This window comes from Oncorhynchus mykiss, chromosome 25, assembly GCF_057628025.1.
Source record: "Oncorhynchus mykiss isolate SJ-2025 chromosome 25, ASM5762802v1, whole genome shotgun sequence".
NCBI lineage: Eukaryota > Metazoa > Chordata > Actinopteri > Salmoniformes > Salmonidae > Oncorhynchus > Oncorhynchus mykiss.
Window position 1 is genome coordinate 29,835,020 of NC_143046.1, and position 26,910 is coordinate 29,861,929.

Here is a 26,910-nt window from a genome sequence, read left to right on the forward strand (position 1 = left end):
TAGAACTGCACCCTACAGATCTTTTGACTGTTGTAATAGAACTGCACCCTACAGATCTTTTGACTGTTGTAATAGAACTGCACCCTACAGATCTGTTGATTGTTGTAATGGCGCTAGATGAGTGTGTCAACATTCTGAAAGCATTAGCTAATGCTATGTTTGTATACAACGGAATTCCTTGGAAACCATTCAGAGTATATCGAGACATACTACTCCTAGTGTAGATATAACAGGCTCTACTGGAATGGTCTGTGGAGGCACTTCGATTCACAGCCAGCCAGAGGGATGTTTTAACACTTCAAAAATAACCCCTCTACAAATTAGAATCCTTCCCTGCAGCCGATGAAAAGGCAACAACATGGGCGTGGGTTGTGTGTGGAATCTATAAAGATAACCTCAGAGTGCCACATCACTCCTCCCAAGCCAGCATTGCCTTCCCCAAGAGCTACTGTACAATCGATGACACTGAGCAGGCATCAGGGTGTTTATTACATGCTGGGCCCGGCCCTGATCCACTATTGTAGCAGATCATCTAATTGAAGCCGGCAACCAATTCCCTGCTGTGCTCTGGACGTGTGGCAGCCAGGAGTGAGATAAACATCAAGGAACTCAATGGCCTTGGCTTTATACATCCTACTGCTTTTGTCTCCTCCCAGCCTAGATTCCTGCTGTCCATCTAACACAGCCTTGTTTAGATGTAGGACTATCTGTTGAGAAATGACATTATGCACGGTATGCGTTTCCCTGCTTTCGTAGTAATGGGTTGACGCTGTCTTTGGCAGGAAATGCCTGCTTTATCTCAGGGCTGAGGTGATCACATGGAGAAATACAGGAGTGCAACCACAGTGCATGAATAAGGTTGTGAAAAGAAAGGAAAGAAGGTGTAGCTGCTGATGGTTATCAAAACAAAGTCAGCATGTTTCGACTGCAGCCCTAACCTCTCTCTCATAAAACCCGGTGCTAATTACTGAAGTATGAATTATTCAGCCGTTTAACGACTCAATGAAATATAAATGGTCTGGATCAATAGGGCGCTCCATCAGAGCACCCCGGGGACTCCCCACAGGGAGGGGGATATGACCAGGGAAGGGCTCCTATTCTCCAGGCCAGACCACATAGTGACACTGGGGTTGGACCACAGACACTGACCCTCAGCAGTATGCTGCATCAGCGCTATCCTCACAGCACCCAGGAGAGCTGCATTAGCCTAGCCATTCACTGGTGTATGGTTAACCTTAGGACCAGGGGCCTCATTTATCAACAGTGCACAAAAAAATATTATCCTTGCATGCGGGACTTTTCCCGCAAAGGTTGGCAAGTATCAAATCTTAAACTTGACAGGAAAGTGTGCATTTCTCCAATAATATCTCAGACCATTTCTAGTGGTTGAAGAAATGTATTACAAGCAAACGGTGTTCTTTTGAGGGAAATTGAAGTGTTTGACGAACAGGAATTATAATAATTGTAGGCTAATAAAAGCATTACAACGTAGGCTACTGATACAACTAATGCGTTTGCCGTTGGTAAGGTGATCTCATAACAGCATGTAGAGTAAAGTGTTTCTTTGACTTATTATATGGGCCCAAATCATAACAATATTTTCTGACAACATTTTTACTCCCGTTACACAACAAATATTAGGCTACCATTTATCCACCACTCATTCGATAGCCAACCATGCTCGAAAGTAAATAGACCGGTAACCTACAGTATAGAAGCGGCAATATTGCTGTGACTGAGATAGGAGCGCAACATTATAGCCTCTTTAATCTCAGAGCCAAGACAGGAGATAGAAACACAATCATCTATTGACAAACTAAATATTGAACAACCATTATTCTTTTTGCACAGTGTGAGCTGTAGCATTTACTTTTAAATTGTTTGAAAAGGCAATCAATTGTGCATAATGCACAGCCAGTGTTTGGCACTCGGTGTAGGCGATTAGTTTGCATTTTAGTTTGAAAAAGTCCCTGCAAAAGATCGAAACATTCTGCCCACAACTCTACAGAAATGTGATAAAATGTGCTATTGCACTTTCCAACATTTCCAAATCATACAGCAAATGAGGGTGTTTTTGTTTCCATAAAATGTGAATGAATGGAGGGCGTTTTCAGGCGGGGTTGTAGCGCTCGTTCACCAGCACGCACACACGTATAATATATTATGGATCAATTAAAACATGCGTATGTTGCGTGCGACAGTTTGATAAATCCCAATCATTTTTTGGCGCACACAAATCCTAGAATTTCCACGTACGCCAGAATTTAGTGAGACATTTACGCACGGTTGATAAATTAGGTCCCTGGGGTTTGTACTGGTAATGTGAGCTGGTCAGGGAAACTGCTAACCCCTAGCCCTTTCATCTCAGTGGGTGTGTGCGTACAGTATGACGTGATGTTCAATCAAAGCATTGGTAGACATTGTTTAATAGACATGTGCGCCATCTAGTGGTATATTACCTGAAATGCATGTTTTGTTGAAGACGGGGGTTCTCTCCGTTTCTGATTGCAGTCCAAACCTAGAGGAACACATCAGAGAACGACGAAAAAAAAATCAGTCATCACAGAGAAGGAAAACCATGTAAAAACAATCCGTTCACAAAAGGATGTACACGGATACTTACACCAGCCAGCCAACCCATCATTGTAAATAAGAAGCTGTTCTTAATTGACCTGCCTGGTCAAAAAGTACAAGTAGAAAATTATAAATCCACCACAGTATGTCAATGTTTTGCCTCTAAACAAACTAACAGCAAACATACCCTGCCACTGTGGTTCAAGAGTAAACAGACAGCTGTACTTTGGAGTGGGTGAGAGTGTGTCCATGGTGTGTGTGTTTCTCTGCATTGGGCATTGTGATACCAGAGTATCAGATCATACAGGGATGGCAACAGTTTACCTATTCCTCCTCCTGTGTGTGATGCTGCTAGACTGCCGGCTGGGCTGGGGAGGTAAGTCCTGCTCTGACTGCTGATGGTTTCAGTAGGTTTCTCACTAGTAACAATATTACTGTCAGTTATGCACCAGCCATGACTGTAACAGCCTTACCATCTCCCTCTGGCCCTCCAGCCCCAGTGTTCCTGTCAGGCCAGGCAGCAGACAGTGTGCTGAGGAGACAGAGGCGCCACAACACAGGGATGTTCGAGGAGCTGTTATGGGGGAACCTGGAGAGAGAGTGTCTGGAGGAGAGGTGTGACCTGGAGGAGGCCAGGGAAGCATTTGAGAATGAAGAGAAGACGGTGAGTGTGTGTGTGTGTGTGTGTGTGTATGGTGGGGTTAGACTCCACCATGAATCCGGTACTGTGTAATGAATGGGTTAACTTGTGATATTCTGAAGATTCTGTATTTATTTTTCAGATGGAGTTTTGGGTCGCTTATGAAGGTGACTTTGCTTAATGATTAACTGTTGTGTTGGCACAAACAGAGGGGATTAAGCTGTGACTCAGAGCTGTGTGTGGTGTGTGGGTTTAGCAGTATTTGTGTTTGTATTTATAATGGATCCTCTTCCTGGGGTCCAGCAAAATGAAGGCAGTTTATACAATTTTAAAAGCATTACAATATATTCACAGATTTCACAACACACTGTGTGCCCACAGGCCCCTACTCCACCACTACCACATATCTACAGTACTAAATCCATGTGTATGTATGGTGCGTATAGTGTGTATGTTATCGTGTGTGTGTGTGTGTGTTTATGAAACTTGGTGTAACGTAAATTGCATCAATAATGCTCTGTTATGTATCAGATGGGGACCAGTGTAAGTCGTCCCCCTGTCTAAACCAGGGCTCCTGTAAAGACCAGAAAGGATCCTACTCCTGCATCTGTCTACGAGGCTTCACTGGGACGAACTGTGAGATAGGTACAGTAATAACATCGTAATGGCTTACTTGACTTAAGCCATTGGCTCCTATAAGGAGCATAGGCCTTGACAAATGTCCTCCATTTCAGTCAGTTCTGGGCAGGTTGGTCCAGCTTAAACCAGTTGAGGACGCTCTATGTAAACTCTGCCTGGACGTCACTCCTATAACATTGCGATAACACGGTTGTAAAACCACGTTGGCCATAACAATCGCAACCATACTTACTTCTATTTGCTATATTATTTAACATGCCTCATCTCTTTAGATGTGGGTAATTGATGTAGGTTTCTCCCCACAGTAACAGTTAGACAGTGTGCGGTGAACAATGGAGAATGTATGCACTTCTGCGAGAACCTGGACACCTATGGGGCAGAGTGTAGCTGTGCAGAGGGCTACAAGCTGGCGCAGGATCGAGTCAACTGCAATCCTGAAGGTAGCCACAACATTCACACGTCTTGTTATACCTTTACCATAATCTTGCTAAAGTACTGTGTAGCAACATGTCAATACAGTAGTGTGATTACAACATTACGTCATTGGTGTAGAGTAACTTGATGTAGAGTTACCACCCAGCCCTCCTTAATTTGGATTTGTATACCACCAGTGGAGTTTCCTTGTGGCAGGGACAGGCGGACTGTGATCACGGACATGTCTAGATCATTACTCCCCCTTAAGAACACAAGATCAAATGTCAACGTCACTACAACCCCCTCCCTCACCCCAGCCAATACCACCAAGCCCCCTGTCGGAGACCTCAACGTCAGAATACGTATTGTAGGTGGCGACACAGTCACCCCTGGAGATATCCCATGGCAGGTAAGAGAGGGGAAAATACCAAGATGCACTATGCACTGGTGAATGTATGTCTAAGCATCTCTGGGTCCTTGAAAAGAGCCACACACAACCCATATATATTATTATTACCATGTAAGGGCCGATATACAGTACCAGTCAAAAGTTTGGACACAAAGGTTTTTATTTTTACTATTTTCTACATTGTAGAATAATAGTGACGACATCAAAACCATAACATAAAACATATGGTATCCTGTGGTAACCAAAAACAGGGATAAACAAATCAAAATATATTTGAAATTTGAGATTCTTCAAAGTAGCCACCCTTTGCCTTGATGACAGCTTTGCACACTCTTGTCATTCTCTCAACCAGCTTCATGAGGTAGTCACCTGAATTGCATTTCAATTAACAGGTGTGCCTTGTTAAAAGTTCATTTGTGGAATTTCTTTCCTTCTTAATGTGTTTGAGCCAATCAGTTGTGTTGTGCCAAGGTGGGAAACAGAAGATAGCATTATTTGGTAAAAGACCAAGTCCATATTATGGCAAGAACAGCTCAAATAAGCAAAGAGAAACAACAGTCCATCATTACTTTAAGACATGAAGGTCAGTCAATACGGAACATTTCAAGAAAGTGCAGCCGCAAACACCATCAAGCGCTATGATGAAACCGGCTCTCATGAGGAACGCCATAGGAAAGGAAGTCTCATAGTTACCTCTGCTGCAGAGGATAAGTTCATTAGAGTTATCAGCCTCAGAAATTACATCCCAAATAAATTCTTCAGAGTTCAGGTAACAGACACATCTCAACATCAACTGTTCAGAGGAGACTGCTTGAAATCAGGCCTTCATGGTCGAATTGCTGCAAAGAAACCACTACTAAAAGGACACCAATAATAAGAAGAGACTTGCTTGTGCCAAGAAACATGAGCAATGGACATTAGACCAGTGGAAATCTGTCCTTTGATCTGATGAGTCCAAATTTGAGATTTTTGGTTCCAACCGCTATGTCTTTGTGAGACCCAGAGTAGGTGAACTGATGATATCCGCAAGTGTGGTTCCCACCGTAAAGCATGGAAGAAGAGGTGTGATGGTGCTTTGCTAGTGACACTGTCTGTGATTTATTTAGAATTCAAGGCACACTTAACCAGCATGGCTACCACAGCATTCTGCAGCGATACGCCATCCCATCTGGTTTGCGCTTGTCCTCCAGATGCAGGACTATCATTTGTTTTTTAACAGGAAAATGACCCAAAACACACCTCCAGGCTATTTGACCAAGGCAGTGAATGATGGAGAGCTGCATCAGATGCCCTGGCCTCCAAAATCACCCAACTTCAACCCAATTTAGGTGGTTTGGGATGAGTTGGACCGCAGAGTGAAGGAAAAGCAGCCAACAAGTGCTCAGCATATGTGGGAACTCCAAGACTGTAGGAAAAGCATTCAAGGTGAAGCTGGTTGAGAGAATGCCAAGAGTGTGCAAAGCTGTCATCAAGGCAAAGGATGGCTACTTTAAACAAATAAAAATATATTTTAGATTCTTCAACACTTTTTGGTTACTACATGATTTCTTTGGTGTTATTTCATAGTTGTTGTATTTATTCACTATTATTTTACAATGTAGAAAATAGTTAAAATTAAGAAAAACTCTCGAGTAGGTGTGTCCAAACTTTAGACTGGTACTGTATGTAACGGGCTCTCCCTGCTCTCTACTCCCCCAGGCTGCTCTGGTGCAGAGGCCCAGTGGGCAGGTTTTCTGTGGGGGCTCTATCCTCAGTCAGTTGTGGGTCATCACTGCTGCCCACTGTCTGGTGGAGGGACAGCAGGGATCTTTTTTTGTCAGAGTGGGTAAGGCACAATTCCGGTTAGTTTTTTTAGCTCAGCTACGGTACATTCTCACTACTTTACACAGGAGCGTGTTCATAGGTGTATGATTTGTATCTATTTCATTGCATCTATGACTAAAACTAAATTCTCTACTAGAACGATTCATATTGATTACAGATGGATTACTTAATTTAGTTATTGTACCTCTCCAGGGGAGCATAACATCAATGACAAAGAGGGCACGGAACAGGACCACGAGGTGTCGAAGCAGTACAAACATCCGCTCTACGACTCCCAGCAGAGTCTGTACAACCACGATATCGCCCTGCTGCGCCTGCACAACCCCATCACATTCTCCTCCCACGCCAGACCCATCTGCCTGGGGCCCAAGGTCTTCACCGAGGACCTGGTGAAGGATCAGTCCCCGGCTACGGTCAGTGGCTGGGGTCGCACACGCTTCCTGGGGGCCACGTCTCACTTACTACAGAAGGTAGAGGTGCCATTTACAGAGAGGACGTCGTGTAAGGATAGCAGTAGTGCCCGTATCACCAAGTATATGTTCTGTGCCGGCTATGCTCACGTGGCCAAAGACTCGTGCCAGGGGGACAGCGGGGGTCCCCATACCAACCGTTACCATGACACCTGGTTCCTGACAGGGATAGTGAGCTGGGGGGAGGAGTGTGCCAAGGATGGGAAGTATGGGGTATACACCAGAGTGTCACATTACTATAGATGGATACGTCACGTTATGTCAGTGACCAAGCGCATGCTGCATCACGTCCTGGATGACTAACCCCTGACCTTTGACCCTCAGGGCCCACGCTGGCTTTTTTTGTTCCAGGTCTTTTGGGGGTTCAGGAGATGTGTCTGTTTTGTATTCAAATAGAGAGCGTCTTCTTGTAGCTGGTGAAGATAAGCTTTACATGATAGAGACCTGTATGGCGAACAGATGCTTATGCCTACTGAACATTTATTATGCTTATTCAGAAAACAAAAAATATATTTTACTGGCAAATGGCTGTATGCAAGCAACTAACACTGCTTTATTGTATTCTAATATAGAAAAAAAACATTCAACTCTAAGGCGCAGAAGAAACCTGTATTATTTCAATAAATACTTTATTTGGTCTATATACAATACTGAAGCTGTATAAAAAAAGCAGCCAATCAACAACGATGACTGAAGAACAATAATAAAAACCTGAAACCTGCCATGTTCGGTCAATATTCAGTTAGCCATGCTATGTTCTCTTATGAGAAACACTTAGCAACAAGCTTACAGCGCTTGTCAAAGACGCACAGCATTTTCAAGCATATTTCTGTCTCTATTTTTGAACATCACAGTTCAGTGCAAAATGTGCAGCATTTTGGAGCCCAAAAAAAAGAAAACCCAGCTAATTCTGCCATATGAGGAGAGAAACCCATTGATGCGACGCGCAGCAGTCAAGCAGGTCTCCGTTAAGGGTAGATAGACAATTTTACTGGGCTGCACAGCTGCTTACCGCCGCGAAGGAACAACTTGATAGCAAAATTAATTAATGAATTAATAAGAAGACATTAGTAGTGTGGCGCTGTGCTCCCGCTGTTTTCCTGGCTCATTTCCACATCAAACGCAGCATATGAAAGGCAAGCCTCCGACTGGGGCCTTGATTTGATGTAGTAAATTCATATAAGTCCGCAATCAATATTTAATTAAGCGTTCGACATAGCGGGTATATTTCATGTTTGCTGTATGATCCTGTTTAATGGGAAGCCTAAGATTAATTGCAAGGCCGTGGAGGAGACGAGTAGAGGAAGAGAGAGTGGCACATTTCTTCCTCTCTCTTGATCCAGCTCTCTCTCGCTCCATTTTGTGCTGTCACACCGGGGAGACAGATAGAGTGAAATCCTGGGGAGAATGACATCAGTCTTTGCTGGCGCCACGCAGGTAGTAGCTCTTCCCCCATATCACTATAGACCTGAGGAGTACCCTTCTATCAGTCCCCATCACCTCACAAGATGTCGGGAATTTACCATCCGTGACATCTTAACAACTTTATGTATATTGGGGCGGTGTGTCTCCTCGCCATTGACACACACTGAGCCTCGGAAATAAAATTGAAAAATAATAGGTATGAATCAGGAAAATATGACGGAGGTATTGCGTTCATGGAGAGCTCAATTTCTCTAGAGCCTTTGAAAATATAGTAAAGCTTTCAGCTTGTTTTCTTTCAGCTTGCATTTCGCTTATAAGCATTAATAAAGTGCCAGTTGAGTATAGGTCTGATGTGAGGTAGAAGCAAGACTGCGTTTGATATTGCGGAGCAAACAGTACATTTATCAAAGAGGAGCTCGATTCCAACATTGCAGGAATAAAAAGGCATTATGGCACGGCACGTTTTGGCATTTCAAGCTTGGAGAGCTAAGAGAAGGGTGCCTTAAGGAATAAGACAGGATGGATACCTAAACAACATGAGCATGTAGAATAAATGAACATCAACAAACAATAGACCAACATTCAAGTATACACATCCAAAATTAATTACATAGCTATGTACAAAAGTCTCTTTTTAAGAAATGTTTCAGGCGAAAACCCGGATTATTATGACGCATAAGAACACACATAAACGTACAAACACCAACTGCATTCTCACTGATTAGCAATGACGGTTAAGAATCCCCCAGAGAGCGAGAGTCCATGGATGTAATCCAGCTACAGCAGCCCAACAGAAAAGCCCATTGGCTGGGTCTAAGAGGAAGTGGGGGATTGAATTTTAAGTCCCAAACCTTTTCACGTCCCTTGTCCTTCACCAAACCGTGTGCCTTTGTGCTGGTAGAACCCTGTGCTGTCTAAAGTGTTTGGAGGGTAACATTCATAAAGTGTGTCCACTGTCCATCATAGTGGGCAAAAAAAACAGGTCCTCATGTTAATGGCCCAGAAAAATGTCAATCAAAAACCCAGACCTAAAACTCCTACGTCCTTCTTAAATTGGCTAGTTGTCTCTAATCGTGGCCAATCAGAGCACTTTGAGGAAGCAGAGTTTAAGATATTCCATCAGTCATGACCTCACAATGTCTAATGGAAAACAGTCTGTCTTTTCAGTCTGTCAATCTTTGTAAAGGTCCAACAAAAGGTGTTGCTGCCTTCCAATGCTCCTCCGAAGTGGGGAATACGAGGTTCCGACTAACCACTTTCCCAGGTCCCAAGAGCACTTGAAGACAGCATTTTCCCTCTAAGGGGAGCTGAGCTTTCTGGCCTTCAGATTCCCTGGATCTGCATAAAAGATAGGAGACACAAATGATTCAAAGAAACCCATCTAATGAGCTACATGTCAGAGAGGAGGATTGAGAGTACAAATGGCTTTAGAAACCTATTCCTCTGTACTGTAACACTAACCTTACCTCCTAGTCTGGTGGACTGTCCTCTACTGCCGTTTCCCAGAATCATGTGCAGGTTGGGGACTGGGATGATACCCTCCTGTCTGCGACTCAGGTTCTTCACCAGCCTGGAGATGGAGTGAGGGAGGGAGGCTTTAGAGGAGTTAAAGGCCCAGTACAGTCAAAAACGTGATATTACTATTTCTCATTTAAAACAAACTTTGAAAAAAAAAAATAATAATAAATCACACTGAGGTTTGAATATTATTGAGAAATTGTGAAAATTATGAGAAGGCCATTTTAGTGTTAGAGCTGTTTGAAAATAAACATGACATTTCAACCTGTTTTGGTGGAATGGGAGTTTTGGCCTGCCTGGTGACAACACCAGGGGGTCAATTAGTTAATAGACCAATAAGAAATAGAGTTCCAAGCCTTTCAGTTTCCCCCTCCCCACTCAGAGCACTCTCAGACAGTCCTAGCAACATTCTTGCTTGAGAAATTGCTCACTGTTAAGAAGCAAATGTATTTCTTTGACCATCTTAATTGAAAAAAAATCACAGTACTTACTGATTTAATATTGAGATACAAACTTTAGCTGCATTGGACCTTTAAGGTGAAGGGCAGGACACACGATAATGAAATTGGCGGTGCGCCGCAGTGTGCAGAAGATAACCTGCTAGGTGTTGACGAATGGTGGCCATTCAACATGTAGAATTGTTGTGAAATGAAAATAAAATGGTAGCCAATAGGACTGCCACACGCTGCTTTTAACCATTCTCCTTCGCTGTCTGTTTTGTCCTTAAGTCTTTCCACCTGCTATATTAGGCTCCAGTCAGCCCAGAGCCCATGTCAAACCCGTGTCAAATAAGGTTCTGCCATTGGCAACCAACTTTACCACCAGACAACTGACACTGTCGACACTCACCAGTGGCCTTCGCTGTCCTCGTGCTGCAGCTGGATGACATCACCCATCTTGATGGTGAGGTCATCTGGGCCGTATCGTGAACATTCAGCCAAGGCCTTATATCTGCCTGGAGCCTGGGAGGACAGACACAATTATGTTAGACTAAGAGAAGGATATGTAGAACTGTAGCCTTCTAGAGTATGCCTTTTAAACGTGTAGTGTCCACTTTAAACGTAGGGAGTTTGAAGAGGTTCCTTTAACCTTTCTGATAAGCATATTTAAGGTCCTGGGTAAGGAACGAGGCCACACAGTGTGTTAGTGTTTAAATACAAATCAGTGGTTGTATTGATGTTGTAGAGAACCCATCTCACCAGCTGAGCAGCGTCCTCCTCCTCGGTGTCTGAAGGCTGAGAGGGGTCCTCACCTCCACCCCACTCCTCCAGACCCTCACAGATGTCTACTGAGTGAGGTGCACCGGGCCAGCCTGGAAATTACACATTTTAGTTTTGAGTTACATGTTGTTTGTCTCTCCTTATATAGTGCCTTAATGAAGTACCAGAAATACCCGAAGTAAATACGTGGTAACTATAGCGATAAATTACAATTAAAAACGGAGTAATTGACAATCAAATTATATTTTTTCAAGGGATAGGGGAAAAAAATCTATACTGTAGAGTATTGCGTTATTATTTTTGCAGATTTTATATCAATACTGACTCCCAAGTATTGACTTGCAATGTTAGCTAGCGCTAGCGCACTGTACCAGCGATAAAACCGTAGGATTTATCATCCTATAGCTTGTTCTGCATCTTCTTTCTAAAATGTTTCAATGCTTTTGAGAACTTTTACCTCCAAAACTAATTTTCGCATGGCTTTCTCTTGGAACATCGAATCGCAAAAAAATATATAATCTTGATACATATAGAATTTCAATACATATAGTATCCGCACCTAAGTATCATTATAATATTGTATCTTGAGGTCGCTGACAAATCCCAGCCCTACTTCCGCCATATTAGCATACAGGTGACATAAGTCAAAACACCTCAAAACAAGACATGGTATCAATTACAAGATACAACTAGCTGAAACAAGAGACATACTATTCCCCGCATGGCAGCCTCTTGTTGCTAGCTATCAGACCGTTTAAAAATCATAACACCACGAGGCCTTGTGCCCCATTGATGCGAGTGTGCATCATTTTGGTGAAGTTGTCTGGCAACCAGTCTACTGTACATGTATGGGGTAGTGGTGTACTCACTGCGTCGGTTGCGCCGGTGTTGAGGGGAGTGGGACTGGGGGTCTGGACTGCTCCTCCCTGACTCAGTGTCCTCGGAGCTGATCGACGCCCTCTGCTGTTTGCTGTGGTAGAGACAACACGACACAATCAATTTGTATACATTTTATTTAACCTTTATTTAACTAGACTTAATCAATGAACGAACTCATGCTCCAGGTAGAAGCTGCCCTTAGCCACAGATCTAACCTTTACTCATTTCAGAGGAACATCTGATCCTTGATCTGTGGTTAAGGACACCTTCTCAAACTCATCTCACACCACCATGATGACCTTTCAGCCGCCAGCCAAACAGCCCACAGAGCAGCAAAACAGAGTACAGCATATAGCAACCATGTGACCAAGTGCAACCAAGTTCACACAGAGACACATGCTGGCGCATGGAAAGATCTGGTCTCCATTTAACAAGATCCTAGTTCGTCAGTTTATTTGGAGGTCAATTTTTCTTGGGTTTGAAATAACTACTATAATTTAGCGACATTTCAGTTATATTTAATCTCAAAAAGCGAACCCCATCTTAGAAGCAGTTCTGGTGCTGGAAACATGAGGAAATCAATACGTTTTTTGTTTATTTGTTTGGCATTCCATGCTAAATTGAAAATCCCATGCAAAGATGGGTGCAGTCATTTGGGGTAAGATGTCTGAGATGGAAGGCCTGTTGGGACATTGGTCTCTCAAGACATGAAAAGCGCATCTGGCGATTTATGAGCCGAACGGAGTCTGCTATTGAATGGGTTGCAGATGACGGTCAGTATGCAAACACAGCAGCCCTGTGGGTGGTTTAGGTCCCCAAGCTGGGCCATGCCGAGCCTGGCCGAGGCATGCAGAGCTGGGCTGAGTTTACCACTGAGCGTCAGGGCGGGTCAGTGGCGCTGGGGGCGGGGTCGGTTGGGGGGGCGGGGCCGGGGGCGTTGCCGGGGGCTTCGAGGGTGTGGACTCCGGGAGCGCAGACACTGAAAGACATTGGCGGACAGCGAGACAAAGTCCAGCCCCGGCAGACAGCCCTTAGGAGCCCCTCCGGACGGCCGCACACCCCTGCAGGGGGGGGGGGGGGGGGGACAGCAACCAGACAGCAAAGGAGAGAGGGGAGCATTCACACACACATCTTCTCTTCACACATCAGCTACTGAACCTTCATCCCCTCATTTTCTATTTCCCAGCTTTATACCTGCTTGCTGATATTCTCCCCAACACCACATATCATAACCGTCTCAACAGGTCACATAACTGCCTGCCACACTCACACCATCAGTGGGGAGCTGCTGTGTCTTACACCCAACATACCTCTCAGACAAGGGCGGAGACAGTTGAATGTGTTCTGGCATCTGGTTGTTGACACAATGCTCATCTGAGAGAAAAAGAGAACCAGAGAGAGGATGTCTGAGATGAATTAAACCAACTCTTTGTTGGCTGTGCTTTGGAGAGTGATGTGAGTGACATCCAAAACCTTTAAGGAGTTTCTGCTGGTTGGTGAGGATCCTTCGCAGATCATTGAGCCAAGCCATCTTAACCTCCACTGTGGGGGCCTGGGAGATCAGAATAGAACACAATCAACGTATGGTAACAAAACACAATGACAAGATAGACAGAATACTTCTTTTTTTGTGAAGACATTTTATTTGCATCTTACAGGCATGATTTCAAAATGGCACCACAGTAACATAACACATATTTCACTGTAACAATACATAACAAATCATAACATGGCATGAAGTTGACAAAGAAGGCACAACAAAGAACAGAACAACACGCAGATGACAAACAAGTCAGTGGGTGGTGGTTATTGTCTAGAGTGCTTGTGTGGTGAACATACGCTGCTTCTGGGTGGCATGAATAATTTCAACAGTCACTTCACAGAGTAGAGGTAGTCCTTACCTGAACTAAGTACACCTCCTCCCTGCCACTGTACCAGATCTCAAACTTTTTCACATCTCCCTTGACGTTCTCTGTAATCCCCACCGCACTCATCTGTCAGGACACACACACACACTGACTGTTACACACACACGTACTGATTGAACCTGGGGCCTACAAGCACACGTCATGCGTCACACATCAGCCACACGCTACGCGGCTGGCCCAAACACCTCCGTGTGATGGCAGGAAGCTCAGGGGCTCAATAATAAATCAAGAGGAGAACATCAGGTGGTGTGACACCATCCGCCATGCCCTGTGCATATTAACACACACACTCGCCTTGACACACAAACCAAAACAAACATCCCACTAGAGACCATTCCGAAAGGCAGCATGTGTCAGAGAGTACCGCCTTCACACATACACACACCTTGAGACAGTGCTTGAAGCTGTAGGAGGGGGTCTTGTCTGCACCCTCTCCATGCTCCTCCCTGCGCTTGCAGAAGAGCAGGGCTCTCTCGTACAGGAACAGGTGTCTCTGCATGGGCTTGAAGCGGGCCAGCTCCTTCATACGGGTGGGGCCTTTCTTATGGCTGATCCACACACTGAAGGAGCCCTGCATCAGCACCCGGCCAAGGTCAGACAACTCTCCCTGGGTGAACAATACACAGACCGGGTCAGAGACTGGCTCATACACAATTCAACACATAGGGACTGGTTTAGTTAGTTAATCTAATGCTACACATACTGACAGAATTGTATAAATTGCCAATATACTGTATGCTATGATCAGATTCAACCACTTTGCTGTACAGTGTCAGCAGCACAGGGCTGAAGCACCAGGAGGCCCCACCTGGTAGCCCGTGATGGCGATCTGATGCATGGAGTCATTGACTGACTTGAGGAGGTCCAGCATGGCTGCTAGCGCCCCCTGTAGCTCCGAGGTCCCCTCACAGCCTCCTGGACTGTACTTCAGTAGCTCCTAGCGCGCACGCACACACACGCACACACACAAATCAATGTCTGGTACACATCAATATCTGATAAAAGTTGAAATCCCAAATTCTCCAGCTGTACTATAAAATAATAGATGTGTTGCGCGTAAGATTGTCCGTATTTTGTCATTTAACAGGGACTAACACAGGAAAGAAAATTGGTAGCAGTCCCCATTAACCAGATGGGATTTCTCTGTAATTTCATCTGTAATCCCTAATGTCATGCATTCAATTAATTGACATGAATGTCCCTCTGTAGAGCTAGGTTATGTAAGAGTGCTGTTACCATTTACAGGATTTTGGACATTGAATTATGATAAAGGTTCCGCATGGTTTTATCTACCATAGACACTGCAATAGTGGCATGGTGTGCTGGGTAGAGGTGTGTGTGTCATACCTTCAGTAGTAGCTGGTACTTGGTAAGGCGTTGTACTGGTTTCAGCAGGTAAGAATCCAGGCCCAGTTTGTGCTCCAGCTTCTTCTGACACTCCTGTAGAACATGTCGAGGAGGGACACGATTGGGAAGGCTTTAATGCTGCTTTACCACAACCGTGAATCTATTTAAATATAGTAATATGTCATTTTGTGGCATTCAAAAAAAAGAAGAATATTATGGCTAAGTATCAATAGGGAGCAGTAGTGGGCTGACAGACAGAAACAGGCTTCACCTGGAAAAAGGCACAGTCGGAGAATTGCCTCCACAAGGACTCTGAGCGAGACTTATTCTGACAGTAACACTCATACACCTGGAAATTCTCCTTCTGGAAATACACACAAACATTTCCAATGACACACCATCCATGCAAGACAAACACACATATACTGTAGGTAAAGACATTGCTCAGAAACAACCACAGACATGAACACACACACACACACACTATAGACTTTCCTCACCCGCTCCAGAAAGCAGGCCCCTACTCCCTCTGGGGTCTCCAGGCAGCCCTCCAGGTCCTGCAGGAACACCCTGTCGAAGCAAGAGATCATGAGTCAGAGGTCACAGACATGTTAAGTCAATAGGTCATACCCTAACCACACACAGCAGCAACCATCACCACACAGTCAGCCTCACAGTAGGCCCCATGTCCTGCCCTCCTCCGTAGTTAATGACCGGGGTCACCCACACAGCTGTGCCACTGAGCCCCCTGTGTCTGCAAGTTTCCTCTCTTGTTTGCATAATCAAATGCTTGTTTGAGCAACTCATATTTAACACCAGTTAGAGAGGCTCTAATTGGCTTAGGGCCTCATGCAGTCATTCAATTAAGCCATTCAGCCCAGCAGGGGAGCAGGCCCAGCAGGCAGGATATAGAGAATGCAGATCACAGGAGGCTGCACATAATAAAAATGTCCGTAACGGAGCGAATGGAATGGCATCAAACACATGGAAACCATATGTCTGATGTATTATACCATTCCACAAATTCTACTCCCGTTACTACCACTAGCCCATCCTCCCCTATTAAGGTGCCACCAACCTCCTGTGACACAGACAGAGCCACTAATAAACACTTGAACTAACTCACACAGCTGGATAGAGGAAACTGGCTCGTATACTGAACAAATATAAAACACACCATGCAACAATTTCAAAGATTTTACTGAGTTACAGTTCATATAAGGAACTCAGTCAAGTTAAATAAATAAATTAGGCCCTAATCTATGGATTTCACATGACTGGGAAAACACATACAGTTTGCATCTGTTGGTCACAGATACTTTAAGAGAAATGGGCCTCACAATGGGCCTCACAATGGGCCTCACAATGGGCCTCACAATGGGCCTCACAATGGGCCTCACAATTCCATCACGGTATTTCTGTGCATTTCAATTGCCATCGATAAAATGCAATTGTGTTCGTTGTCTGTAGTTTATGCCTGCCCATATCATAACCCTACCGCCACCACTCTGTTCACAATGTTGACATCAACAAACCGCTCGCCCACACGACGCCATGCACGTGGTCCGCGGTTGAGAGGCCGGTTGTACGGACTGCCAAATTCTCTAAAATGACGTTGGCGGCGGCTTATGGTAGAGAAATTAACATAAAATTCTCTGGCAACACCTCTGGTGGACATTCCTGCAGTCAGCATGCCAATTGCAACCTCCCTCAAAATGTGAGAAATCTGTGGCAATGTGTTGTGTGACAAAACTGCACCTGTGTAATGATCATACTGTTTAATCAGCTTCTTGATATGCCACTCCTGTTAAGTGGATGGATTATCTTGGCCAAGGAGAAATGCTCACTAACAGGGATGTAAACCAATTTGTGCACAACATTTGAGAGAAATACGCTTTTCTTGTGTGAATGGAACGTTTCTGGGATTTTTTTTATTTCAGCTCATGAAACATGGGATCAAACACTTACATGTTGCGTTGATATTTTTGCTCAGTGTAGCTAGTGTACAGGAGACATGGTTGTTTTTAAGATGAAGCATTATTTCATAGAGGCTATGTGGATGCAATGATTGATTCAATCTCACAGTTCATTGAGACTCCCAAACAACATTAATGACAGTGAGGATCCTTCCTCTAAACCACAGGATACATGTGTGCATGCGTGCGTGTGTGTGTGTCCTTGCCTGCTGTGGAAGTTGTAGATCTCAGGCATGTTTCCAAACAGGATGTCTTTCTTACTTTGCAGGATGGGGGGCAGGAGCCCTGAAAGGCCTGGATTCTCCATCTCTCCCCTGTATCCCTACACACATATATACACACACACATCAGCATAGAGAACTCTGGAGTAATCCAGAAATGGTGAAACGCTGCTGTGTATCTTCTCACCAGCAGCACTGACAGCAGCTCCTCCACATAGACTCTCTCTGTCTCGATTAGCTCCCTCATCACGTGACTGTGGAGGTGACAGGGCCAGAGGAACTCATTAGTATTATGTCTGAACATAAGGAATCAGGAAGACTGCAGAGGGATTATAAAGAGGATGAGTAGACAGACCGTTTGAGAAGGTCTGGGCTGTCCTCCCCCTCCAGGCTGGAGAGCAGGGAGCTCCTATTCTCCTGGTAGTCATGCATCACCTCAATCTGAGACAGACGGGTCAAAACAGAGACAACCAGGATTAACATCCTCAGATAACACAGATTAAAGAAGGAAATCCACCTCAAGCCTTTATGACTACTGAAAGATTACTAACTGTAATGTAAACATCACAGCTGCACTGTTGCCACGGTGACATTCATAGTGAGGTGTGTGAACTGCGGCAGCGTTTAATGTCCTTTCTCCACTGTGGTTATTCACTTTCTTTAATTTCTCCACGTTTACGTCATCCTTTCCTCCATCTCACCTTTCTGGAGCCGGGGCTTTTCCGTGACGTCCTCTTCCCAGGAAGTGATAGATCGAAGGAGAACTTCAAACCGTCGACCCCTGCAAAAGATGACCTCTCAGCTGAAGTTGATAATGATGTACATTTCTATGTGTTTTGATAAAACACAAGACCTGTCTGGATAACACGTCAATAATGGTGATAAAACACAAGACCTGTCTGGATAACATGTTCATAATGGTGATAAAACACAAGACCTGTCTGGATAACATGTTAATAATGGTGATAAAACACAAGACCTGTCTGGATAACACGTCAATAATGGTGATAAAACACAAGACCTGTCTGGATAGCATGTTAATAATGGTGATAAAAGACAAGACCTGTCTGGATAACATGTTAATAATGGTGATAAAACACAAGACCTGTCTGGATAGCATGTTAATAATGGTGATAAAAGACAAGACCTGTCTGGATAACATGTTAATAATGAGTATAGTATATGTATATATACGTGCTTTGATGAAGCCATGACGATACAGCAGTTGACACTACCTAACACTACATTACCCAATAGCGCCATCACTACAAAGAGCAGCTGCTTGTGGCGATATGACAATGTAGTGGTTTGATAGGTCCTGTGGGACCTGGATGTCCTATCCTCACTTTTTTATTTATTTATTTAACCTTTATTTAACTAGGCAAGTCAGTTAAGAACAAATTCTTATTTACAATGACGGCCTATGAACAGTGGGTGCACTGCCTTGTTCAGGGGCAGAACAACAGATTATTTTACCTTGTCAGCTCAGTGATTCAATCTAGCAACCTTTCGGTTACTGGCCCAACACTCTAACCACTACCTGCCGCCCCAGTATCCCCTAAGGACTGATTATACTGCTGGGCCAAAACAGGTAGATCTTTAACTCAGGTCAAGCACAAACACTGTGGGCTTCCTCATTACTGGATCCTGTAGTTGGCTGCTTTGACTACTTCACTGCAGGGCTGGAGGGACGTGTGTGAAGCCCTGGGCTGTGGACAGCTGGATGATGAAACATGTACTGTAAACCTCTCTAGCCCGAAACAGTCAGCTATACAGTCTGATGCTGTTTAATCTACTGTGACAAATGTCCTGAATCATCAAGTGCATGTGTGTCCCCTACCTCCTCTTACCATGTTTGGGGGAGAATAGTGGGGACTTGGAACGGGGTGGGTTCTCCGGCCGGGGGGCCACCAGTTGAATGGGACGGACGTGTTTCTCAGCCAGCTTCCTCAGACAGACCTGTCTGTTGTGGATCATCTCCTGCACCGCTGTGTGCTTCTCAAATGTCTTCCCTATCTGGACCTGTGGAGGACGAAGAAAGAAGGGGAGGGGGGCTTAGAGGATTTATATGGAGCCAGAACCTGCAGTGTGTCAGCAAAACAGTGTTAGTGGAACAGTGTTCACTAAATAGGCTTTTATAGTTATGTAATGTATTATGTGTATAGAAAGCCTTATGATGGATTATACACTGATGGTTCATGAGAAGCATTACAGAGGGCTTTTCTCTTTAAACCATAGAGCTGTTTGTGAATGAGAGACACTGGTTGGTGTTTAACCTGTATCTCTGGGGTGAGGACAGACTCAAACTCCACGGCCAGGAGGTCATGTCCTGAGCTGAGGAGAGACGGAGCCCCCTCCAGGAATCTGTCTATGTCCTTCAGAGCAGCCTGGGCCCCCTCCTTAGACTGGAACTTTTCCACCAGCTGCTGGGCCAACAAGTAGGCCCCGTCGTCACACCAACTCTGGGCCTATGGTGTTGACGAGACAATGTCATGCACACTGACCAATCATAATCGGATATACGTTAGCACTTGACAGAGAATAAAGGTAACCAAATATATTTCAGTGCATGGTTTTGTGCCAGCACTTCATCTACGCAGATCAACAGCTAAATACTCAAATCAAATGATATTTGTCACATACACGTGTTTAGCAGATGTTATTGCGGGTGTAACGAAATGCTTGTTTGTGTGTGTGCTCACCTGTGTGTATTAGTGTAAATAAATGTGTGTATGTGTGTGTCCTCTACCTGATCCAAGCGTAGCATCAGCTGGTAGGCCTGGGAGAGGTGTGAGTGTTTGGCCCTCAGAGCCTTACTGAGCGTGTCACAGCGGTGACGTAGCTCGTTGCAGCGCTGCACGATCAGGGCCATGGCGTAGTGGTGACAGGCTGCCAGCTGGTGACCATGGAGGATGATGGTCTGGGCACGGGCCATCTCCTCCTAGCAACACCCAGGACACCACTGTCAATTACATACAATAACATGCAGGAGGTCTACACACATACAGTATCACCATAGCAAATACAATTCAATCCTAGCTCCACAGCCAATGCTGTTACCAAAAGCACGTGAGACCCAGAGAAGACGATCTCTGCCAACCACCATTTGTAGGTCAGGTCTTGAGGCTTAAGTATACACTAAGTGTAGTCCTGGTGTCCTTGATCTGATGAGGGAGTGTGTAAAAGGTAAATACTGACCTGTGCGTGAGCCTCCAGGCTGTCCAGGTCCCTGAGTGTCTGTTCTGTCTGAGTCAGCGTCTCCCCTGACAACGACACCTCCCTCTCCTGGGTCGCCAGACGCTCCAGAGACAACTCCATCTGACCACAAGAGGAGAGAGAGACATTAGTTCCATACATATGCACCTCCCAACTTCAAAACACCTCATCCAATATCCAATCGAGCTGTACACCCCATGGGTATCGTCAAGAGTTGCCTCTCGGCATAGGCCAATTAATCAACAATCCATCCATGACGTAAACGGTCGGTCTCACCTCCTGGAAGCTGTGTTCGTATCTGAGCAGCTGGAGGTACTGTTGGAGCTTCAGATGATGCTTCTCAAAGAAGCCGTCAAAGGCTGACTCCATGTCCCTCAGCTGGGCTAGTAGCCTGAAGACCAGCGAGAGATAGGTTGTAATATATGGCCACTCTATAACATTTAGGCAGACGGTAGTATGATTATCCCTCTGAGGTTATATACAGTACCTCTGCACAGTCTCCCAGTCCAGCCTGATATCCCATAGTGAATCCTCCTCTCTCCCAGAGGCCTCCAGGCTAGCCAGCAGGTGACGACCCTCCTTTGATACAGACCATATCGCCTCCTGTACAAGACAGACAAGAAAAATGGCTATAAAACATCAGTGGGTCAATGTAGACTAGATTTCAGTTAGTCTGCCGCTGATACGAGACTGTCACACATTATCATAGAGCCTAGCGTAAAAGGTGTGTGAAACGGAGTGCTGCAGTTATACCTTGAGTTTCCTGTACTTGTCAGTGTGGGTTGAGAGGAGGTGTACGATGGCGGTGCCCTCATCTGGCAGCTCCGTCTCTGCCAGCTTTGTGCCAAACGCCTGCAGCATCTGAGCTATGTCCTTAACTGTCACCGCAAAGCTCTCTATGGCCTGGAGGGGAGCCAGAGAGCACACAACACAGGGACGTCATCACAGTGTTTCTACATTTATACTCTGACATCATCACTCAGAACGGTGCAGACATACAGGCCAAGTTTGAATGTGTCTCGCCACATCAGACATGTTGTAAAATTTGTGCTGGGGTTCTGAGTCGCTGCATGATTGATGGTATGTAAGTTGAAAGTATGTATGTACTGTTCTCAGGACGATCCAGTCACTGTGGCAGTAATCCAGGGTTCCACCAAACTCTGAGGTCAATTGATTTTCATCAATGTATCTCAGTAGGTCTGTCACAGAGCTCAGCATCACCACCTAATAGAGAAGAGATATAATAATGGACACATTATTGACTGTGTTTAGTACTATGTACATGTGTGGTGAAGTGTTGGATTTGGTAAATGATCTGCCTTACTGGCATCTTGAGCATGAAGTCCTCCTGGCTGAAGCGGAAGCCCAGGTCTGTGACGGTGCGCTGGAAGAAGCTGGTGGGTCTCAGCACCAGCACCAGGTGGAGGTTCCCAGGGAAGGAGGCCTGGAATCAGGGGGGGAAGAGGGACACCATCACTGATGGACAGTGAGCCCTGATCTAGAGCTCTGACAAACCCTGGACCATGCCTTTTACCCAAAACCAGGCCAATCTGTTCACTATGAAAGGAAGGGACTTCTGGATTCATAGCCATCATCTGTTCACCCTGAATGGACATATTGACAGCACTAACAAGCAATCAGGCTCAGGCAGACAAAGCCTCTCAGTCTGACCCACTGTCAATTAAAGGAGGAAAGCTGGACCTATCCTGCCTATCACAGGTGTATTGAAGTTGTCGCCAATAGAAAATGGCTTCACTAACCAAGAAGACAGAAGACAGTAGGTAGGCTGAATTCTATTTAGGGACGAGGCTTTGATTGAACTTCAGAGCGATTTTCAGCAGCAGACATCACAAGTAGAGCATTTAGGATGACAATCTTATTAGCTCAATTTGAAAAATAATTCACACCCATTTTTATCACATGACTGTGGTGATGCAGGTCTAGCCTTACTAACATATGGGTTTGGTATAATTCAAGATGCCAGCCGTTAAAACTTAAATATGCATAGGACATCGACATAAAACAGTGTGAAATGTTGATTATTCCACAAAGAGCTCTGATATTCATTTAACGTCGCCATCTAAAATCTAGCTTTAGGTTACTTCAAACATGCACACTGCCCTTCAAGCTCAACATGCTAAATATTGCAGTCGGGTTTGTATTCACATAAGCAAGCCATCGTTCTCTGTCTTGCTGCATCAATTGCATGACGAGGCTAAAATCAGGCTCTGCACCGCAGTGCTTATGCTTAAGCTGCAGCCAGTGAGCGATGCCGCATTCACCCTGCCCACCCAAACTTGACCACAACTCTTTAATCAATAAAAAAAAAAAAGCGTGTTACCGGGCTCCTCCGTATCCTGGGCAATCCTCGGCGCTGGTAACTCACAGCCATTGTGTTTACAGCCATTTATACGATCATGCTATCATTCTAAATGTCGCCGTCCCGAAGCTTATAAATCGGTGCCAATGTCGGCTACTGGTTCCCTTTATTTGGCTGCGGGGCCACAGCCGCAGCATCAACGCTGCTGCGACGATGAGGGTGGCAGCGCTGTCTGCAATCTCTTCCTCTCATCGTGCGCCGAAATATAGCGTCATCAGGTAATATCCACGTAATTGAGTGCTGGCTAATGCATCTTCATTCCCTTGCCACGGTACTCAAGTTTCATACAGTGAGTACAGAACATTTTATTTGAAAACTATGCATGAGCAATAATAAACAGTGACAAAGCAACTGCAGTATTTAACAGATATAGTCACGAGGAAGTATTTTAATGAATTTAAGACCGAGAGACGAGACCATCACAAAACAGCAGGAACTGAGCGCTGGGCAATTCAGCACCATGGACAGCTCCCCACTCTGACGTCCAGTCTGTCTAGTGCTGAAATTCTGAACTGGATTTTTGTTTTTCGCCATAGCAGCAAATCATATGTTCAAGACTATAACTCGCTCACCGCAATTCTGGCAAGTGCTGTTTTGATTGAGGTCCAAGTATCCAGTCGTCTGTCTAAAATGATGATGAATTTTACACCTGGTTGTCGTGCTCTGCAAACACAAGCAATAAAAGTATTATTTGAACACATGCACTTTTCACTTAACAAATGTATACTTTTACTAGTCAAATATAATATGCTAAGTTGATTTGACAGCTAACTACAGCCAAAGACAAATTGTATTTTTTGGTGCAGAAAGAAAGCCTGCAGTGAATACATTAGATCTGTTTACAGGGATGTTCATCGACTCTGTTGACCTGAACTCAAACTCCCCTTTTGGTCCACGTCCAATGATACGATCCCTCCTCCCTAGGATATACCTGCTCTGAGCTGGCACAGAGGACATCAAAGTAGATGAGGGACAGAGAGCATCTAGTGCCATATCTGCAAAGAATACTAACTCTGGACTAAAGCAGGCACACACTGCATTGCAGAGAAAGTTATGAGGCGAGAGAGGGAGGGCTAGAGAGATGAATAGTAGGAGGTAGTTGGTTCACCCACCGAGGTATGAGGGTGAGGTATGTTAAGACTTTAGCTAAAGACTCCTCTGGAATGTCGCTGAAAGCAGAGTATTCTGGGAGGGTGATAATCACGCTGGAGTCCTCACCACGCCCACCTGGGAAGAAAAATAGTTTCATATGAACTATCAATCACACTCAACAGTGTACTAAACAATTACATTATGTTATTTGCTGACCCCTCATTTAAGTAGTCTATAAAATGTTGGATGAACTGAGAACAGCTTTGTCAGTGTTAGTTTCTACATGTCACTCCTACTTTTACAGGTCGTAGACACCGCCTGAATCTACACAGCCAATGTTAACACAGGTCAGAGGTTATGAACCCAAAATAGATATTCCTGAGTAAAGACCTCCCACCTGACAGGTAGGCCACCTGCTTTTCAATGTAGCCGTCCACCTCCTTCATACTCATAGGGACTGACACCTCTGTGGGAAGGAGGAGAAGGAGAGAGCGATAGAAAGAGGGAGACATTAGAACAATGGGGTCAGAGGCCTCTTTGAAAGTGTCAACCCATGGTGATCTTTCATAACATGATGATTTAACAGAGGGATTTACTGCCACCCAGTGGTCGTATGTAAAACAACATCAACATTAGTGATAAGGAAGGTATCAGACTCTCAGCTGTCTGGTTCAAGTCAGTCAATCATTCGGAGGCGGGTCTGGACCACATCTTTCCACTGTGACATCCAGGCTAGCACAGCAGGAGGCCGTCATTATACCTCTCCACTCCCTTCTCCTGTCACCAGGGGAGAGGCAGCATGGAGTCATATACTGTGTCCAGCCCGCTGTGGTGGCAGGCAGCATTACTCTCTCCTCTCATAACATTACACATTCAACACAGTTGACAGGACTAAAACACTGCCCGTAATATACTGTACATATACAATCAAATAGTGGTATGAGTGAAGCCACAGTGAAGACTGAGTTCACCTCTGTCACGTTGGCATGAAGGATCGGGAGACAGACACAGGAATGCGTAATAGTTTTTTTTATTGTACACAAATTATGGCGTGCAGTGTAAAGGCACGGGGACGAACACTATACAAAACACAGGGTTGAAACCTAAACAAAAGATTGAGAACTACCTCGAATAAATAACACACGGGCACAATGATACCACATGGGACGAGACCCGTAATTATCTGCGCAATACAAGCGGCACGAAAGCCAAAACACAGCACAGGTACTCACACGACCAACGGACATTGGAACAATAATCGACAGCCCAATGGAAACCAAAGGGCACACTTATACAAGTACTAATCAGTGGGAACAGGGGACAGGTGTGCGTAATGAAAGTTCTAGGGGGATCCGTGACAACTTCGAGTAACGAGCATTACATAGCCCTAAAGTAGACATGTTAAAAGTAATTTATAGTCATATAATTCTCTGCTGTTGACAAGTTTATGCAACCGATCAACAGACCACTTGATTCCCATGAACCAACCATCCCTTATGAATAATGTACATTATCATTAAATATGACGAGAGAGAGAGAGAGAGAGAGAGAGAGAGAGAGAGAGAGAGAGAGAGAGAGAGAGATGCATTGAAAAGAGCTAGAGAGAGAGAGACCCTCCAACCCAAAAAGGCCTGTTGTGTTGATGGTATCCTTAATGAAATGATAAAATATACAGAACACAAATTCCAATCGGCTATACTTAAACTCTTTAACATCATCCTTAGCTCTGGCATCTTCCCCAATATTTGGATCCAATAACTGAGCACCCCAATCCACAAAAGTGGAAACAATTTTGACCCCAATAACTACCGTGGGATATTCATCAAAAGCAACCTTGGGAAAATCCTCTGCATTATCATTAACAGCAGACTTGTACATTCCTCAGTGAAAACAATGTACTGAGCAAATGTCAAATTGGCTTTTTATCAAATTACCGTACGGCAGACCATGTATTCACCCTGCATACCCTAACTGACAAACAAACAAGTCAAAACAAAGGAAAAGTCTTCTAATGATTTGTTGATTTCAAAAAGGCTTTCTACTCAATTTGGTATGAGGGTATGCTATACAAATTGATGGAAAGTGGTGTTGGGGGAAAAACACACAACATTATAAAATCCATGTACACAAACATCAAGTGTGCAGTTAAAAGTGGCGGAAACACACATCTCTTTCCACAGGGCCGTGGGGTGAGACAAGGATGCATCTTACGCCCCACCCTCTTCAACATTCACTACTATTCAAAAGTTTGGGGTCACTTAGAAATGTCTTTGTTTTTGAAAGAAAAGCCAATTTTTTTGTCCATTAAAATAACATCAAATTGATCAGAAATAAAGTGTAGACATTGTTAATGTTGTAAATGACTATTGTAGCTGGAAAAGGCAGATTTTTTATGGAATATCTACGCGTCTATGCGTACAGAGGCCCATTATCAGCAACTATCACTCCTGTTTTCCAATGCCACGTTATGTTAGCTAATCCAAGTTTATAATATAAAAAGGCCAATTTATCATTAGAAAACCATTTTGCAATTATGTTAGCACAGCTGAAAACTGTTGTTGTGATTAAAGAAGCAATAAAACTAGCCTGTCTACACTGTATTTCTGATCAGTTTGATGTTATTTTAAATGGACAAAAAACGTGCTTTTCTTTCAAAAACAAGGTAGGACACTAGAACAGTCTGCAGAACCCGGCCTCACCCTACTGGAATCTGAAGTCAAATGTCTACTGTTTGCTGT

The 26,910-nt window shown here is 44.5% G+C and overlaps 2 protein-coding genes across 4 annotated transcripts in view; one reads left to right on the plus strand and one right to left on the minus strand.

Moving 5' to 3' along the window:
- The first annotated feature begins 2,533 nt into the window (after nt 1–2,533).
- LOC110504952 (coagulation factor IX) lies at nt 2,534–7,692 on the plus strand. Of its 2 annotated transcripts, XM_021583859.3 has the most exons (8): nt 2,534–2,950; nt 3,069–3,238; nt 3,357–3,381; nt 3,746–3,859; nt 4,159–4,293; nt 4,465–4,676; nt 6,375–6,501; nt 6,693–7,692. In XM_021583859.3, the coding sequence occupies exons 1-8, from the start codon at nt 2,824–2,826 to the stop codon at nt 7,271–7,273; spliced, it is 1,491 nt and encodes a 496-aa protein (XP_021439534.2). In that variant the 5' UTR covers nt 2,534–2,823; the 3' UTR covers nt 7,274–7,692. The 2 variants fall into 2 exon arrangements, with proteins under 2 accessions (XP_021439534.2, XP_090075756.1); XM_090219630.1 differs by lacking the exon at nt 6,375–6,501 and having other exon boundaries at nt 2,801–2,950.
- Nucleotides 7,583–26,910, minus strand: part of mcf2a (MCF.2 cell line derived transforming sequence a) — a 31,031-nt gene continuing 11,703 nt past the window's right edge. Inside the window, exons 2-30 of one of the 2 annotated variants that reach the window (XM_090219628.1) lie at nt 24,570–24,638; nt 24,193–24,307; nt 23,653–23,743; nt 22,025–22,144; nt 21,808–21,924; nt 21,454–21,603; nt 21,188–21,303; nt 20,977–21,091; nt 20,683–20,802; nt 20,234–20,425; nt 19,761–19,952; nt 19,335–19,506; nt 18,186–18,265; nt 17,840–17,925; nt 17,672–17,738; nt 17,470–17,585; nt 15,788–15,857; nt 15,559–15,651; nt 15,288–15,380; nt 14,749–14,877; nt 14,326–14,547; nt 13,914–14,006; nt 13,486–13,564; nt 13,323–13,386; nt 12,003–12,103; nt 11,113–11,225; nt 10,763–10,875; nt 9,862–9,965; nt 7,583–9,733 (exon numbers count right to left, since the gene is read on the minus strand). In XM_090219628.1, the coding sequence (XP_090075754.1) occupies nt 9,693–9,733; nt 9,862–9,965; nt 10,763–10,875; nt 11,113–11,225; nt 12,003–12,103; nt 13,323–13,386; nt 13,486–13,564; nt 13,914–14,006; nt 14,326–14,547; nt 14,749–14,877; nt 15,288–15,380; nt 15,559–15,651; nt 15,788–15,857; nt 17,470–17,585; nt 17,672–17,738; nt 17,840–17,925; nt 18,186–18,265; nt 19,335–19,506; nt 19,761–19,952; nt 20,234–20,425; nt 20,683–20,802; nt 20,977–21,091; nt 21,188–21,303; nt 21,454–21,603; nt 21,808–21,924; nt 22,025–22,144; nt 23,653–23,743; nt 24,193–24,307; nt 24,570–24,638 (3,233 nt within the window). In that variant the 3' untranslated portion in view covers nt 7,583–9,692. Of the gene's footprint in view, nt 9,734–9,861; nt 9,966–10,762; nt 10,876–11,112; nt 11,226–12,002; nt 12,104–13,322; nt 13,387–13,485; nt 13,565–13,913; nt 14,007–14,325; nt 14,548–14,748; nt 14,878–15,287; nt 15,381–15,558; nt 15,652–15,787; nt 15,858–16,193; nt 17,586–17,671; nt 17,739–17,839; nt 17,926–18,185; nt 18,266–19,334; nt 19,507–19,760; nt 19,953–20,233; nt 20,426–20,682; nt 20,803–20,976; nt 21,092–21,187; nt 21,304–21,453; nt 21,604–21,807; nt 21,925–22,024; nt 22,145–23,041; nt 23,560–23,652; nt 23,744–24,192; nt 24,308–24,569; nt 24,639–26,910 lie in introns of those variants that run through there. The other variant, XM_090219627.1, reaches the window with a different exon arrangement.